At 34.1% G+C, this 17,900-nt stretch overlaps 1 protein-coding gene across 1 annotated transcript in view; it reads right to left on the bottom strand.

Moving 5' to 3' along the window:
* Window positions 1–17,900, bottom strand: part of TBC1D5 (TBC1 domain family member 5) — a 741,161-nt gene that overhangs the window by 106,570 nt on the left and 616,691 nt on the right. Inside the window, exons 18-19 of the mRNA XM_077130039.1 lie at window positions 11,672–11,943; window positions 7,600–7,665 (exon numbers count right to left, since the gene is read on the bottom strand). Coding sequence (XP_076986154.1) covers window positions 7,600–7,665; window positions 11,672–11,943 — 338 coding nt within the window. The remainder of the gene's footprint in view (window positions 1–7,599; window positions 7,666–11,671; window positions 11,944–17,900) is intronic.

Raw genomic sequence — 17,900 nt, 5'->3', positions numbered from 1 at the left:
ATAGTGAAAGCTGTTCTTTCCTTAAGTTTGCTTGGTTTTCTTAGATCTAGACACTTAAGAAAATCTCTGTCATATAACCAGCCGGATACAAACTTGAGAAACAGAGATAACATTTCAAAATATTAAAATGTACAATGTACAACAGATTACATAAAAGCAAAGAAACAGGAAATGGTAGCCCATAAAAAGGAAGAGGATAAATATCCAGAAAACATCAATAAAGAAGACCAGATGATGGGCACACTGGACAAAAACTTTTAAAAAATTATATTAGTCTCTACAAGGAGATGAAGGAAAATGCAGAGAAAGAGTGAAAGGACATCAGAAAAACAAGGAATGAATAATTTCTGAATCTCAATAAAGAGAAATTTTAAAAGGAGCCAAACAGAACTACAGGAATTGAAGACCATAATAACTGAAATGAAAAAGTCCCTGTAGGGTTTCAAGGGCAGATTGTAGCTGATAGAAGTAAGAATCAGGGAACTCAAAGACAAGACCATTGAAATGATTCAGGCTGAGGAGCAAAAAGTAAAAGTAGTCTTCAAGACCTCTGGGACACCATCAAGCATACCAATATATATGCATTATGAGAGTCCCAGAAGGAGAAAAAGAAAGGGGCAAAAGAAATCAATGAAATAATGACAAAAAACTTTCCAAACATAGTAAAAGATGTGAATATGCACATCTAAGAAGCCTAGAGAACATAAAACAGAATAAACTTGAAGACAATACATCCCATTACATATTGAACAAACTGAAGGATGCAGAGGACAAAGATCCTAATTAGATCAAATGCCAATTTCTCATCAGAAGCCATGGAGGCAAGAAAGCAGTGGCTTGAAATATATACACTGAGGAAAGAAAGTGATTGGCAACCAATAATTTTATATTCAGTAAAACTTTCTTTCAAGAAATGAGGGTGAGATTAAGAAATTCCAATATAAACCAAAGCTAAGGGAGTTCATGACCATTAGACCTGCCCTATAAACAAAGGTAACAGGAGTTCTTCAAAATGAACGTAAAACACTAGATAGTGGTTCAAAGTGGCATAAGGAAATAAAGATCTCCAGTAAGAAAACTGTCTGGGTAATTACAAATGCCAATACTAGTGTATTGTATTTTTTTTCTAGATATATAACTTCCATTTATTGAGGCAGAGATATCATAAAGAACCAACCAACCAAACAAACAAACAAACAAAAAAACATATCCCAAGTGTGAGAAATGCAAAAAATATGATTGCAGAGATTCTGTAACATATCAAAGATAGGAAAAAAATATATAAAAAAGAAGGTGTTCTTGATTAAGAGAGCATTAACAGACATAAGAACCAAAAGTCATGTGTAAATCTTGTTTGGATCCTCATTCAAATAAGCAAACTGATCCAGCTAATATGGAATAGACCATACCTTTCTTTTAGGACTATAAAACGCTGGCCATATGTATTCTATTTTTTGATATGTATTTTCATTTCTTTAATTCTTGCAGGTGCTACAATGCAAATGCATCAAAAGTATTGATAAGTCCATGGTTTTGGATTTATAATATACAAAGATATAATTTGTAACAAGTACAAAAAAAGGTAGAGAATGGAGGGGACTAGGAACAGTGTATGTGTATGTTATTGAAGTTAAGTTGTTATCAAATCAAATATGACTACTACATATTTAGGGTGTTAAATTTTAACTCTGTGCTAGCCACAGGAAAATATATGGAAAATGTATTCAGATAGAAATAAGAAGGAACTCAATATGTTGAAATAAATCAAATAAATTTGAAAATCAAAATTATGAAAAAATCAAATAAATATGAAAGTAGGGATTAGTGTAAGAATTGAGGATCAAAAAAGTTATAAGACTTAGAGAGACTAATTAGCAAAACGGCAGAAAAAAACCCTACATTATAAATGTCTTTATATATATATGGATTAAATTCTCCACTCAAAAGGCAGAGATTTGCAGAATGGATAAAAAAGCATGAACCATTTGTGGTAGTTTGAAGCTGTATGTACCAAGAAAAACATGTTTTTAATTTTAATCTATTCCTGTGGGTGTAAACCCATTCTAAGTAAGACCTTTTGATAAGGTTCCTTCAGTTAAAGTGTGCTCCACCACAATCGAAAAAGTTCTTAATCCTATTACTAGAGTTCTCAAAGAATGGAATTCAGAAAGAGAGAGAGAAAGAAACAAGAAGCATGAAGCTGAAATGGAACCCAGAAGAGAAGGAACTGTCCAGGAGATATTGCAATGTACCTTGTTATGTGGCAGAGGAGTCAGGATTGCCAGTAAAGAGACTGAATCAGCAATCAAAAACCCTCCAAAAAAAGAAAGCTCAGAACTAGATGGATTCCCAGGGGAATTTTCCCCAACATTCCAAGAAGTAACACCAATCCTAATCAAACTCTTCGAAAAAAACTGAAGAGGAAAGAACATTCCCCAATACATTCTATGAGGACAACAACACTCTCATATCAAAGTCAGATTAAGATACTACAAGAAAGTAAAATTACCCACCAATATCTCTGAGGAACACAGATGCAAAAATCCTCAACAAAATACTAGCAAACGAAATACAACAGCACATTGAAAGGATTATACACCATGATGAAGTAGGATTTATCCGAGGTATGCAAAGGTGGTCCAACATAATACATCATATTAACAGGGAAAAGGAAAAAAACCCACATGATCATCTCAATTACTGCAGAAAAGGCATTTGACAAAATCTAGCACTGCTTCTTGGTAAAAACACTTAAAGACTAGGAATAGAAGGAAACATCTGCAACATGATAAAGGGCATATATGAAAAACCCACAACTAACATCATACTTAATGGTGAAAGACGGAAAGCTTTCCCTCTAAAATCAAGAACAAGATAAGGATGCCCACTGTCACCACTGTGATTCAATTTTACTGGAAGTTCTAGCCAGAGCAGTTAGGCAAGAAATAAGGGGCATCCAAATTGGAAAGCAAGAAGTGAAGCTTTCCTATTTGCAGATGATACGATTCTATATAGAAGAAATCCTGAAAAATCCACAAAGCTCTGGGAGCTAGTGAAATGAACTCAGCAATGTGGTGGGGTACAAGATCAACACCCCCAAATCAGGAGTGTTTCTATACACTAGCAAGAACAATCAGAAGATGAAATCAGGAAAATTTTATTTATAGTAGCAACTAAAAGAATCAAGTATCTTAGGAATAAACTAAGCAAGGATATAAAGGACTTGTACATGGAAAACTATAAAACATGGCTAAAATAAATCAAAGAAGATCAAAATAAATGAAAGGACATCTGTGTTCATGGATTGGAAGACTACCTACCTTAAGATGTCAGGTCTACCCAAAGCAATTTACAGATTCAATGCACTCCCATTAAAAATTCCAACAACCTTCTTTGCAGAATGAAAACTACTATCATCAAATTTATATGGGGAAGAAAAAAAAAGAACAAGAAGAAGAAAAAACACATGCACACACAAACAAACAAAACAGCAACAAAAATAAATAAAACAATAAGAACAAAAACAGTTATATGGGCATGTAAGGAGCCATGAATCACCAAAGCCATCTTGGTAAAGAACAAAGTTGGAGGACTCACACTTCCCAATCTTATTAAAAAGGCACAGTGATTGAAATGTCTTGGTACTGGCACAGGACAGAGCAATGGAATCAAACTGAGAGTTCATAAACAATCCTCACATTTATGGCCAACTGATTTTTGACAAAGGGTCAAAGAACACTCAGGTGGAAAAGAAGATTCTCTTCAACAAATGGAGCTGGAAAAACTAGCTCTTTATCTGCAAAAGGATGAAGTTGGACCCCTACCTCACCCCATATACAAAAATCAACTTAAAATGGATCAAGGACCTAAATAGAAAAGCCGGAGCTATCAAACTCCTAGAAGAAAGCATAGGAAAGCATCTTCAGGACCTTATGTTAGGCAATGGCTTCTTATACTTTAGACTCAAATTACAAGCATCAAAAGTGAAAACAGTTAAATAGGACATCATAACAACGAAAAATCTTTGTGCTTCAAAGGACTTTATCTTGAAAGTAAAATGACAATCCACTAGTCATTTTATTTTTTTTTAAATGAACTAGCTAGTTCATTTCACTAGCTCCCAGAGCTTTGTGGATTTTTCAGGATTTCTTCTATATAGAATCGTATCATCTGCAAATAGGAAAGCTTCACTTCTTGCTTTCCAATTTGGATGCCCCTTATTTCTTGCCTAACTGCTCTGGCTAGAACTTCCAGTAAAATTGAATCACAGTGGTGACAGTGGGCATCCTTATCTTGTTCTTGATTTTAGAGGGAAAGCTTTCCGTCTTTCACCATTAAGTATGATGTTAGTTGTGGGTTTTTCATATATGCCCTTTATCATGTTGCAGATGTTTCCTTCTATTCCTAGTCTTTAAGTGTTTTTACCAAGAAGCAGTGCTAGATTTTGTCAAATGCCTTTTCTGCATTAATTGAGATGATCATGTGGGTTTTTTTCCTTTTCCCTGTTAATATGATGTATTATGTTGGACCACCTTTGCATACCTCGGATAAATCCTACTTCATCATGGTGTATAATCCTTTCAATGTGCTGTTGTATTTCGTTTGCTAGTATTTTGTTGAGGATTTTTGTTGAGGATGGGTGAAAATATTTGGATGCCACATATCTGATAAAGTTTTAATATCCAGAATACATAAAGAACTTCTTCAGCTCAGTAATACAAGGACAAAGATTCTAGTGAAAACATGGGTAAAAGAACTGAGTAGCTACTTCTCCAAAGAAGATACATAAATGACCAAAAAGCATCCAAAAATGTGCTCAACTTCATCAGCCACTAGGGACAAGCAAATGAAAATCACATTTCATACCTACTAAAATGGCTAGTACTAAAAAAAATGGAAAATTATTAGTGTTGGAGAGGATGCAGAGAAATGAGAGTACCCATTTATTGATGAGAATGCAAAAATGGTATAGCTTCTATGGAAGATAGTTTTCCAGCTTCTCAGAAAGTTAAGTATAAAATTATGCTATGACTCAGCAATCCCACTTCTAGGTATATACTCAGACAAAATGAAAGCAAGGACTCAAACAGACATTTGCACACCGATGTTCATAACATCATTATTCACAACTGTCAAAAGACATAAACAACTCAAGGTTTATTAACCACTGAATGGAGGGATAAAATGTGGTATATCCACATAGTAGACTATTACTCAATTGTAAAAAGGACTGAAGCTCTGATACATTAGATGGCATGAAAGAACCTTGAAGACATCATGTTGAATGAAATAAGCCAGACAGAAAGGACAAATATTGAATCATTTCACTGATATGAAATAGTTAGAATAAGCAAACTTGAAGTCAGAATCTAAAAACATAGGTTTATAAAGGATGGTAGTGGGGTAGGGTTGGGGGGGAGTGGCAGGGAATAGGGAGTTAAATCTTAAAATGTCAGGAATTTTGTTTGGGATGATGGAAAAGTTTTGGTAATGGATTGTAGTGATGGTAACACAATACTATGAATGTAATTAACAGCACTGAATTATATATTGAATTTAGTTAAAAGGGGAAATTTTTTATTGTATATGTTACTAAAAAAATCCATTTAACTGTATAATACAAATAGTAAACACTAAATTAGTTACAATGCGCTTTCATTAATTGTAACAAATGAACCATACCATTGCAAGGTGTTAAAAATAGGGTGGTATCTGGGAACCCTGTATTTTATGCATGATTTTTCTGTAGACCCACTAAGTTCTCTAATTAAAAAAAAATCCTTTGGTGTTCCCTGGCATCTATATGAAATTTTAAAATATTAAATATTAAAATGTAGATAAGATTAAGAAGTCTGACAGAGTGTTTCTTTTTCATTTGAAGATTATTTCATATTTTTTTAAAAATGGGGAATATCAAATACTAAATGCTTTCTAAAAGTTGCTGGTACCCTAAATATGAGCATAGTTTTCATCTTAATCAGCCAGCCCTAGGAGAGAAAGAGGGAAAATGAGATTGTACCTGACACACCCAGGTCTTGCAGAGAGGGTAACAAAACACTGGGCAAAAAATTGGCTAAAGGGCTCATATTTTAATTTCAACAAACAAATTTAAGCCCTGCGTTTTTTTGTTGTTGTTGTTGTTTTTACCATATCAGATGACCATATTGGAATTCATTTAAGTGTAATAATTGACAAGGCTAAAGAAAAATCATTTGGAGATCATCTGCCCTTTTATATTATTTATACCATATATTTGATTACAGAAGCCTATAGTAAAAAGCAGATCATTTAACACCTTTACATTGAATCCCCAAGTTAGAGAAGCCCTGAAAAGTCATATGATTCTGGAACTGTACCTGTGAAACAAAACTATATAGATTACACTCCTTGTGTTGGTTTCAAAGTGTTGTGTAACCTAGAAAAGCCACGTCCTTTAATCATGACTAGATATTGTAGGGTAGAAACCTTTGATTAGATTGTTTCCATGGAGACTGACCCGCTCAATTGTGGGCGAGGCCTTATGATTAGATGGAGACATACACGCAAACATTTGGAAATGCAGAAGTTCCATGACAGTTGCTTGAGAACCGACAGTGATTTGGAAATGTCTAGAGTGCCAACAGACAGAGCAGATGCCTAGACAGAGATGTTTGGAGATGCAGAGCCCAGTGGATGTCGCCATGTGCCTTCCCATGAGATGCTAAGCAAGCTGGAACACAGAGTTGTGATCCAGAGGAGCCAAGTGAAAGCCCAAAGATGCTTAGAGAGGAAACCACTGGCACAAGAAGCTGGAAGCCACAGAAGCAGGAACAAGGACCAGCAGCACCAGTTACATGCCTTCCCATGTGACAGATATTGGCCTTCCTTAAGTCAGAGTATCTTTAGTTTGGACATTTTTATGGCCTTAGAACTGTAAACTTGCAGCTTAATAAATTCCCTTTTTAAAAAACTGTTTCATTTCTGGCAGCATTTAGCAAACCAATATACTTCTCTATTGTCAAAGTATGTTTTTGTTAATGTCACTATATCAATCATCTCCTTATCACAACCTTTTTTATCTGTTAACTTATAAAATACTATGAATTCTATGAAGACATCATTATTAGAATAGCACTTTAATCTTACTAGTATGACTATATACATAATATATGTATATATTATGTGATATTTTAAATTAAGGAAAATGACATGAATTTTATTTATTACTGCTATTTTCTTATTCTGACTTAGAACAGATGATTCTAAATTGTTAAATATAGAGTATCTGTGCAACACAAACAACACCTCATTATGAGCTGCCACACAAAGTGTAGTGTTGAAATGACCAAAAATAAAGGGTGTATCATATAATTGAAGGAAAGAGGCTGGTACACACTTAATAGAAAACCCACATAACAGCCAGGCTTGGCATCACCAAGCTTTGATATGAGAGGAGACTTGTGTTCTAAACAACAGTGCCACTCAGTGGCTAAATAACAGTAGTGAACTGCTAAACAGTATGAATGGAGGGTGGACAAAGTGAAAAATGGAATTTGGGAGAAGGCAATGATAATAATACTGTAGGCAAAGAGATATACTACATTGCCGTGGTAACTGTACCTTGGAGGTCAGTTAGAGTCTGGACAGGAACAGAAACCTGAACATCACTTCCTTTAACTACATTGCCTGGATTTCATAAGAAAAAATAATTAGATTTCATAAAAAAGAAATAATCAGTATTACTTTTCTTTCACACATAATTCTGTAGTATTTTTTTACCAACCTAATTACCAAAAATAAAGTACAACACAGAATACAACAAAAGTGTAAAAAATTAATATAAATATTTTAAAAAGGAAATATCATTAAAAATAGGCATTCTTCTGAAATTGATATTCTCTTATATGAGACAAAATTTATTTTTAACTACACTTGAAAAAAATTTCTTCAATTATTTGAAGAAATAAGATAAAGACCTAAATAAGCTACAAATCAAGTTGAAAAGTTCTAATTTCATATAGTCATTAAAATATTTTGTAAGTTACCACATGCACTTATAAATGTCAACATGTAAAAACAAACCTGTGAAATGCATACTCTTTAAACTTGACACACGTATTACAAGCAAGATATCATTTGTAAATTGGAATTATAGTAAATGCTTAAAATAAAGAAGCATTCAAAACCAAAAAGCAATTAAAAATACAGACAAAAGAAATAGCTGGAAAAAATAGGTCATTTTAAGAGCATTAGGAAAGTTAAAAAAAAGGGAACATAACAGGAGATCTTTCAAAGAACAGGTGCACTAACATTTAGAAGGAAGAGTTTCTGGTTCTTTGAGTTCCTTCTTGGATGGCAAAGTTCAACACTCAGGACACTCTCCGTCAATAGAATAATCCTCCAGATATATCACTATCTGAAAGCTTATGATATTTTTTAATTAACAAGCTAAAAAATGCATTATTAAAAGTCATCACATTTTCTGTGTATGATAATAGGCTTGCTTCCCTTCTGTTTTTAATATAATAATAAAAAAAAACAATTTTTAAATTAAATAACACACCCTTGGTGTTCTGACTACTACAATTATGATTTACAACGTGGCCAGATCATCTGGAAATCGTGGGTTTTAATTATATCCTCCCCATCAATTAATAGTATCTAAATTTACATTCTCCTGAAACTGAAATAAAATCTTTAAATAGGTACATACCCCTAAATAAGTGACAAAGAGCTTTTAATGGAACTAATCAGTTTCTGAATTTTCATATAATATTTATATTATTTCATAATATAGTACTGATAAATGAAATTGTCTGTATATTTGCTGGAGATTTTCAATTCTATACCTGCTGCCTGTTTATCTCTGCTGCTTCTGGATAACCTATTAGTGTACATTTAGAGACTAAAAGTTCATTTTGATATCATCACCAAGAAAATCATGGGGGAACATTTGTATTACCTCTTCCTTTCTTCATTACTTCATCCTGAACACAAATACAAACCACAGAGTGCATTTCAAGCAACGCATTGTGTATTTTCGATTTTCCATATAACTATCCCCAACATAAGCACAAATAATTGAGAGTTTAACAAAACTATGAAAATCATAAGCATTTTCATCTTTATAAATAGCCATTTTTCAAAACACTTTCAAATTTTCCGTAGAGTACCCTAAAAAGGCAATTACATTATCTTTCCTCAGAGGCATTAAGAAGATGACTGTTTTGAGATAATTAGGGATCATATCCCAACATAAGTCTCCTGTTAAGCTAAATATTGTGCTCACTAATCTCTGGAACCGGGGGGCATGCTTGTAGGTGTCAGTGCAATCGCAGAGCAGGATATGTGAGGGAAAGACCAGCATAAAGACACAATCTTGAAGAATTATTTTTCACCATAATTAACATAACTGAGTTAAATATATCTTTCACCAAAAGAAACATAGATTTTTAGAGCTGTGAGGCTCCCTAGGGAATAAGTCCAAATCTCTGGTTTCAGGGTAACGAAGCAGAGGGTCAGAGAACTTCAAGGTTATACTCAGGGTCTCGTGATGGGTGAATGGAGGAAGAGCATCAAACTACAGTAGCTGCTTCTGTGAACTGTTCTCTGTCTTTTACTCAAACATTTCTGCAGGGAAAAACATTAGCAGAAATATTCATCTTTGAATATGAAGTAGAAAAGGTTTTCTGATAGACTGACATGAGAGGAATGCACCAGAAGTAAAATAGAAGGGTTGCCAAACAAGGCCACTTTCTTTCAGCAAAGGGATCAGTTACAAAATGCTCTACTGACACTCATGTTCCAAATACTTTGCTTAAGTGCGCTGTTGTCTCCTTATAACTGGGGACTTGGTTTTCATCAATTGTTCCATATCCATGCACTTCCTTTCTCACTTACTGTGATATTAATACTTGACATTTCCTTAGAGACACAACTTTATATTTCTGCAGTCATTTGGCTTGGTTCCTCAGAAAATTTAAGCTACAGCATTAAGAGATTCTCTGACTCATTTGCCTGCCATCAGTTAGAATTACTACTGACTACAGCTTGTTATCAAAGCAATATTGAAATCATATTCGTTTAGAACAATAAAATAGTACAATTGAGAAATATATAAAATAACATTCATTTTCATTCTGGAAGTGGGCATGTCTCCTGACATTAGAATACATTTACAATACGTTAATGATTTGAAATCTTTTTTTCTTTAAATCATGTGTGACAACTCTACAGTAAAAAAAGAACATAATTTAAATGAGATATTCTTATATAAGGTAATTGGATGTTCTAATAAAAAATATATAAAGCTTAAAATTTCATGTAGGCAAAAAAATACAGAGGATAAAATGATGTAACCAATGAAGGAACACACACACACACATGCACACACATTCATACACACATACTCATTATTCTGCAGCACCGGGGAATCAAAGTCCATTAAACTTAAGTTTACCAACTTAAGTGCCAATACTTAAAAAATTTTAATAATTTTGGAAGGACTCCCTTCTTAAACAGAGTAGACGGACCATAGTTTAAGCACTTCTCAGAGACAGTATTACTACTAGTATTGTCAACACTACCTATTGAACACTGCTATAATGCAGAGAACCCTTGAAGACATGAATGAAATGTGTCAGGATGTTTGCTCTGACACTAAGGGGTCCCAGATTACATGTTTTGTGAGGTTTTAGGATTGCTTTTTTTTTAGGGTTGCTTTTTATAGATTTTCTGCCATCATGTTACTATTTCTTACTTCTATAGTACAGATAGCAAAGTCCCACCACTAAAATTAAATGTAGCTATCTCTAATTGGCTATGAAAAGGGGAACCTAATATATCATGTCTCAGAAGAAATACATATAAATTCATATAAAGGTTCTGAGTAGGAACAGGAAAGGAGTTCTCATGAGTAAAGTACTTGAGAGAAATGAAACAGTAGAAAGAACCCTGAAATAGAAAGGTGCTTACCTGAGTCCCAGTAGTAGGAGTGCTACAAATAAGTAGTGTGATCTCTGACAGGTCACTTGCTCTCTGGGTCAGTGCCCTCACTAATCAAATGAGGGATTTGGACTGGATGATCTCTCAGGTTTCCTGTGCTCTAATATTCTATGGTTCTAACTTTCAGTGCAAAGACTCAGACACTTATTCTGGCTGCTTGAGACACTTTAGTTTTTTTGTTTTTTGTACTTTACCTCCTCAAGGCTCTAGTTTCTATTCTCAGAAACAAAGCAGCTGGATAAGGGAGTGCAAAGTTGGTGGCACACTTCCTCTCAATGACTGCAATGCACCAATGAATGCTATAACCATTAAAGCCCATGGTACTGGAACTCCCCCTTTCAGATTTTCTTCTAGTCAGAAGCATTACCATACAAAGTTAGCAGAGAACACAGAGAACTGATCTCAAGTTCTGTGTTCTGAAAGTCCATGCCATTATCCTGCATATGCATAAGCCATAAATGTAACTATACCGGGATATAAATGTTTAAAAAAAATACCTTAACAACTTACCAAATAAAATGTTTTTAATTAAGAAAAATACAGTAACTGATATTCCAACTTATAAAGGATTAATATAACAAATTTTATTTATTAAATTTTGCATTAATTTCTATTTCTGGAGGTTGTTTCCTATTAGGTAGGTGAGGAAATCACAGGCTATAATGATTTACCAGCATTTTTTCCTTACCTGTGTTTAATTGCACTGGCATGCTCTCTGATTTCATCAGCCTCTGCTGCTGCTGCTGCTGCTGCTGCTGCTGCTGTTGTAAATGATGCCTTGGGACCTCTGCTGAGGTTCTGGTAGGAATCACAGCAGTGGAGCAGCTGATGCTATTCCCACCTGGTACCTGGCCACCAGCACTGCCTGGGGCCACTGCTGGGGAAATCAACTTTCTTCCAAAACTAATCAGGCTATTAGAGACCTTATTTATATTCATGGGTGCACCTTTGGCACTGGTCCTGTAAAATAAAACAGAAATTGAGTGGAGAGACATTACTTAAATTAGAAGGCAACTCTATTTCACATAATTCATTGGTATAAAAGCATAGTTTTTTCGGGCAATGTGATGGTGGCTCAGTGGCAGATTTCTCACCTGCCATGCCCGAGACAGGGTTCGATTCCTGGTGCCTGAAATTCTGTTGTATTTTAGATTTGTTTGCCAAGTCAAGATTTATAATTCACAAATATGACAAGTTATAACGTAGTTACCCTTTTATAAACAAAAATGTTCTAGTCAAATTCCCAAATTGCCAGCTGTAAAATTTATATTTGATAAAAGAACTAAGAAACTGCTAGAGCATTATCAAGAGAATATGGCTAATGCATCTTCATTACTACTAATAACCACTGAAAACATATAGATGAAGCCCATGCTCAGCAATTTTTCACCTGAATCGCTCTTAAAAGGGGATGAGCATGATTTTCCTTTTTTGAACATTTCTTGTTTTTTAACAATTGTCCCCCATCTACTACTGATAGCTTCCAGAAGACTTTTCTTCTCAAAACAACGATTCAAGGGGACTCTCTTTATTGTCAGTATATAAACAATTGTAAACTTTATGCTTCTAGGGAAATTATGCTTTTCATAATGTGTTTGTCTGTTTTTCAGGCACAACAATTTTCATGCCAGTAACCTGAGTGAAGTTAACTAATTTAGATCTGAACTATGAATATCAGCATTCTTCACGTGAAACACCGAATGATTTGCAAAAGTTATTACTAGCAGTTATGTATACTATTAGGTCATGTGTGCTCAATTAATGAAAATTAACAGTCATCAGATATCTATCTGATAGACAGAGATAACTGGAATAGATTAAAAATGGAGTACAATATGTAAATAAATAATGTTGAAATAGATAGCAGGAGGACTCAAGTTAAGAAGAAACTGAAGATCAAATATTAAAAGTAACCAGTTCTATGTAAAGTCCTTCTTTACTACTGTCTATTACATATTGTTATTTTAAAAATAGTGTTATCTAGGAGGAATTGCTTTGAAATCATATCAAGACCTGGCTTTTGGCACAACTTCAATGGTAGGTTAAATCAGTAGCAACAGGGGCATTTTTCGAAGATCCAAGAATCCCTTCAAATACCTGTACTAGACCCATCTCTGACCTGGCTTCATTGTTAGGCTTCCTTTGTTCACTTTCTGGAACTGAAAATGATGGATTCTTCCTGCCTTTTATTATCTCCCGTCCTCTGGCTTTCTTACCTACACCCTACTGAAAGAGCTTCTCTGGTCTCTGAAACTTAATTGTTTTAAAGTATTAGAACCAGTTTTCATTCAACTCCTGAAACCTTTCAGAAGCTTTTAAAACCACTATCATCTCTTTAAAAATTCTCCACACTCTTTCCTCTCTCAGTAACCCAAATCTTGACACCATTGTTGGTTTGTTTCCTTTTTATCTGTTTATTTATTTTAGTATGATATTAAGTAACTAATATTTATTTATTTTACTTTTTGTAACAGAAATTTGTTAGATATTTATCTATATTTTTGTCAAAGAATCAGTTTTCAAATTACTTTTTCTCTATCATATTTTTCTTTGTTATATAATGTTCCCGAAGCTTGGATGCTTGGGTTATCCATTTAATCACTGATTCATTCATTCACTTATTCATTCATTCTTTCTTTTTTCCTAATAAAAACATTTAAAGCTATAAATTTATATGTGATTATAGCAATGGCATCAAAGTTATTTTCCCCACATTATCTGAATGTCTGTTGTTTTATTCCTGATTTGCTCTTTGACAACTATTATTCAGCCACATTTTAAAATTTCAGATAATTGGGTTTGTTTGTGTTTAAATATACTAGTCCTTTTGTTTTAATAAATACAAACAGAAATATCAGAAGAATGGAGGTGGGGAAATGTTCTGATTTTTCAGAAGGATTTTAGAAACCACAATCAGTCCTTGAAAAAAATTATAGGCTGGATCATACAAATATTTTTCTAATTACTTAGAAATGGATATAGCTTATTAAAAGTAGACAGTATAATTCAATAAAAACAAGTGATTCCCAAACAAGTTTATTTCCAGTCTGATAGTGTTAAGGTTGTTTAGATTTTACCCTGTTATGTCAGTACCCACAGATAAAACAGAGAATGATGTTTGCTTGGTTATAAGTTGAGCAATTGTATCCAAAGTGTACTGCTTAATGTTCTAGCTAGTGCTCTTGGTAATGAATTATGTCTCAATCTGGGTTCACTGTCTCCAATCCATTCTTTAAGATCATAATCTTCATCAATGAGCTGTGTAAACTTGGGAGAATTATTTATTCTCTCTGGACCTAAGTTTCCTTATCCCTAAAATAATGATGTCAAATTATGTATTTTGGGTCCCTTTTAGATACAAAATACAAAAATTCTGTGACTTGAAGAAAGAGATGTGCTTATTTAATTTTAGATCAAAGGCTGCAAATACAGCTAGTATTTCAGACAAAAGAATCAAAATTTAAAGTAATCTCAACAGGCTAGCATGCAAGATAAGTAGATAAAATTTAGTAAAGATAAATATAAGCTTATGTACTTAGGTTAAAATTTTTTTATAATTGGGTAGTAAGTACAGGATAGGTAGGCATGGGTTAACATGAATCCATATACCAAAAAATCAAACCAACTCCCATGTATTAACATTTTAGTTTGGTGAACAAGGTTCATATGAGCCCACAGTGATGCTGGTGAAGAAAATTAAGATTCTAGGGAAGCATTAATATATTGTACAGTTACTGCAGTCTGCTTTTGGTGATGAATTAATTTCTCACAGAATTAAGTTTTGTGTCTACAAAACAGAGGAGTGAAATAGTGGAGAGGTCTGAAGTTACGCTGGAAGAGGAATGGCTAAAGGAATTAGGGAGCAAGTCCTCCATGAGGGAGAGCAGCCCTTTGTCATGTGGCTTTAAAAAACGAGTTGAGGGTTTTCCAATAGGGAATTACAAAGCCACAACATAGGAAGACCTTCCTAGAAGTGGAATGGGCTCTCCAGTTAAACTAGTGAGGGCTCCATCCCTGGAACTATACAAATAGAGATTGGAAAATCATCTTCCAACAGACTTCCTAGTCCTATCATGGGTGAGAGGCAGGATTAGATGGAAACTCCTTTCCCATTCTAAGAGCTTATGACCTGCAATGTCAAATGACTTCACATTCTTTATATTGTTGAGATGATAGGGCCCCTAAATATGAACCTTAACCTCTACCTCATTTCATATACAAAACGGATTTGAGATGGATCATAGATTTAAGCACAAAAGATAGAATCATAACATTTCTAGAAGAAAACAGGAGACCATCTTCGAGACTGTGCAATAAAGGCTAACTCAGAAGATCTGGCTGCTCAAACCCTGCCCATTTCAAAGGTCTTCAGGACTGGTCCTTGATTGGCTTATAGGAGATAACCTCTATATCTTTGGCATATCCTGCCTGATGAGAGTCTTTATACATCTAGGGCCTTGGGTTATGCCAGATAGTATATACTAACAATGTGATTTATGGTAAATGCCTGTTTTTGTTTACCTGGGTACAGCTAGACCTCTGGGGCACTGAAGCCTAAGTAACTAAGGTCAGTCATACAGGTGCTCCCTGCTTATGTGACTGACCCTCAATAAATACACTGACCACAAAGGACTGAGTGAGCTTCGCTGAAGGCAACACTTCGCACATGTTGCCCATGTTCCTGGGAGAAATAAATACTGTCTGATTCTAGTGGAAGCAGACAATTGGAATTTTGCTTGGTTACTTCCTGGACTCTACCCTTTTTCCTCTGCTAATTTTAATCTATAAACTTTTGCTGTAACAAATCACAACTGAGATTTTGACAGCAAAGTTCAGTGATTTCAGTGAGTCCTTCTAGTGAATCATTGAACCTGAGGGTAGGAAAAGACTTCTTAGGAAACAAAAAGTACTAGATATAGAAGAAAAAAAAAAGATAAAATGAATTCAATCAAAATTAAAATTTTCTGCCCATTATTAAGAAAATGAATAGGCAAGCCACAGACTGGGGAATAATATTATAGTAATACATATTTCTGACAAAGGCTTCTCTCCAGAATGTATCAAGAATTCCTAAAAATCAGCAATAAAGACAAATTTAGTTTAAAAAATAGGCAAAATATTTGAACAAACACTTCACAAAGGAAGACACACAAATCACCAACAGGCCATGAAAAATTTTTGATCTCATTAGTCAGGAAAATGCAAATTAAATCACAATGCCAACAAGGATGGATAACATAAAAAAGACTGAAAATAGCAAATGTTGGGAAGAATGTGGAACAACTAGAAACTCTCATGTATTATTGATGGGAGTGGAAAAGATATAATTACTTTGGAAAATAGTTTGGTAGTCTCTTATAAAGTTTAACATACATCTATTCTATAAATCAGAAATTCAATTCCTACATGATTATCCAAGAAAAATAAAAAAATATATATCCACAAACAACAACAACAAAAAATAACAGCAACACTAAAATACCCGAAAAAGTATGCTCAAAGAACCTTATTCATAACACCCCAAAATCTGGAAATAAACCAATATTCCTCAGCAAGAGAACAGATAACAAATTGTGGTACATTCAAAGGAATGTGGTACATTCAAAGGAATGCTGTACAAACAAAGGAATACTACTCAGCAATCCAAACGAATGAACAACTGGTAGATGCAACAACATGGATAAAATCTCAAAAACATCATGCTGAGTGAAAAAAGCCATACACAAAAGAGTTCATCCTATATGGTTTCATCCATATAAAGCTCAAGGACAGGTAAAACTAATAGATGGTGACAGAAATCATAAAGTGATTGCATTGTGGATGAGGGGTTGGAATTAACTGTAAAAGGACATTAGAGAACTCTAGAGTGAAGGAAATATACACAATTGTCAAAAACTCACCAAACCGAACATTTAATATCCATATATATTATGTTAATTTTGCCTAGAAAAGGAAAAAGACCTCTTTACTCTGGACTAAATAGGAAATAATGTTGCCATTTTACCTACATTGGTTAGGAATCAGTAAACCTCCTTGATATGACAGAAAGGCTATTTCAGATATACCTGTGTTTATAAGACAAACAAATCCTTAAGTTACTTGAACACAAAAATATCACAAAATTATAATCATACAGCCATCAGAGTCCTCTGAAATTCCGATTAGCTAATTTCCTACTAATACTGAAAACTGTGGAGTCCTTAGTCTCATTGCCTGAGGAACATTATTAGCACTTTATTTCTTTACTATAGCTAGCAATAAAAATTCAGTTGAGGCTATATTATAAAGCCTAACATTAAAAATCTTGATAACCATACAGAAACTGTCCATGAGAATTTTATAATTTTACAGTGTAAATCAGTCTATGAAGAAAGATTTCAAATCAGTCCTATACTCAAAGCTGGAGGACTAGAAAAAGAAGAGCACAATAAACCCAAGGTGAGTACCACCAGTTAGCTCTGCTAATTGTCTTTTCAGACATGGGCATCTGACTTGGTAACCAGCAAAAGCTTCATCACCATCTTAATATGATGACATGCCAAATTCAAACAACAGCTCTTCAATGTTTTAATAAATGATGCAAACCTACTAATAAAAAATTACTGATATATAAAGTGACACATGCTTTTGAGGCACTAATGACAGCCATTCATCTGATACCATTCATCTCCTCATTTCTAGATAGGGAAATGAATTTCAAAAATTCCAGAAATTCTGTTGTGCCATTTTAGAAACAGAAAATCCAATGAAATGCTCTGGAATAAAGAAGTTATGTGATTCTATTCTTAATATAAGAAGATTGTAATCTTCATATGTGGAATTCTGTTCTGTAACTATGCAGTCAGGCATTTTACTAGTCATAGAATTTAAAATACATTAGTTGCATCTTTCTGAAGACTGATCACATTTTAGATGTG

This window comes from Tamandua tetradactyla, chromosome 15, assembly GCF_023851605.1.
Source record: "Tamandua tetradactyla isolate mTamTet1 chromosome 15, mTamTet1.pri, whole genome shotgun sequence".
In the NCBI taxonomy this organism is placed as follows: Eukaryota; Metazoa; Chordata; class Mammalia; order Pilosa; family Myrmecophagidae; genus Tamandua; species Tamandua tetradactyla.
Note: the sequence above shows the minus strand (reverse complement) of the source record. Positions and strands in the feature narration are given on the sequence as shown.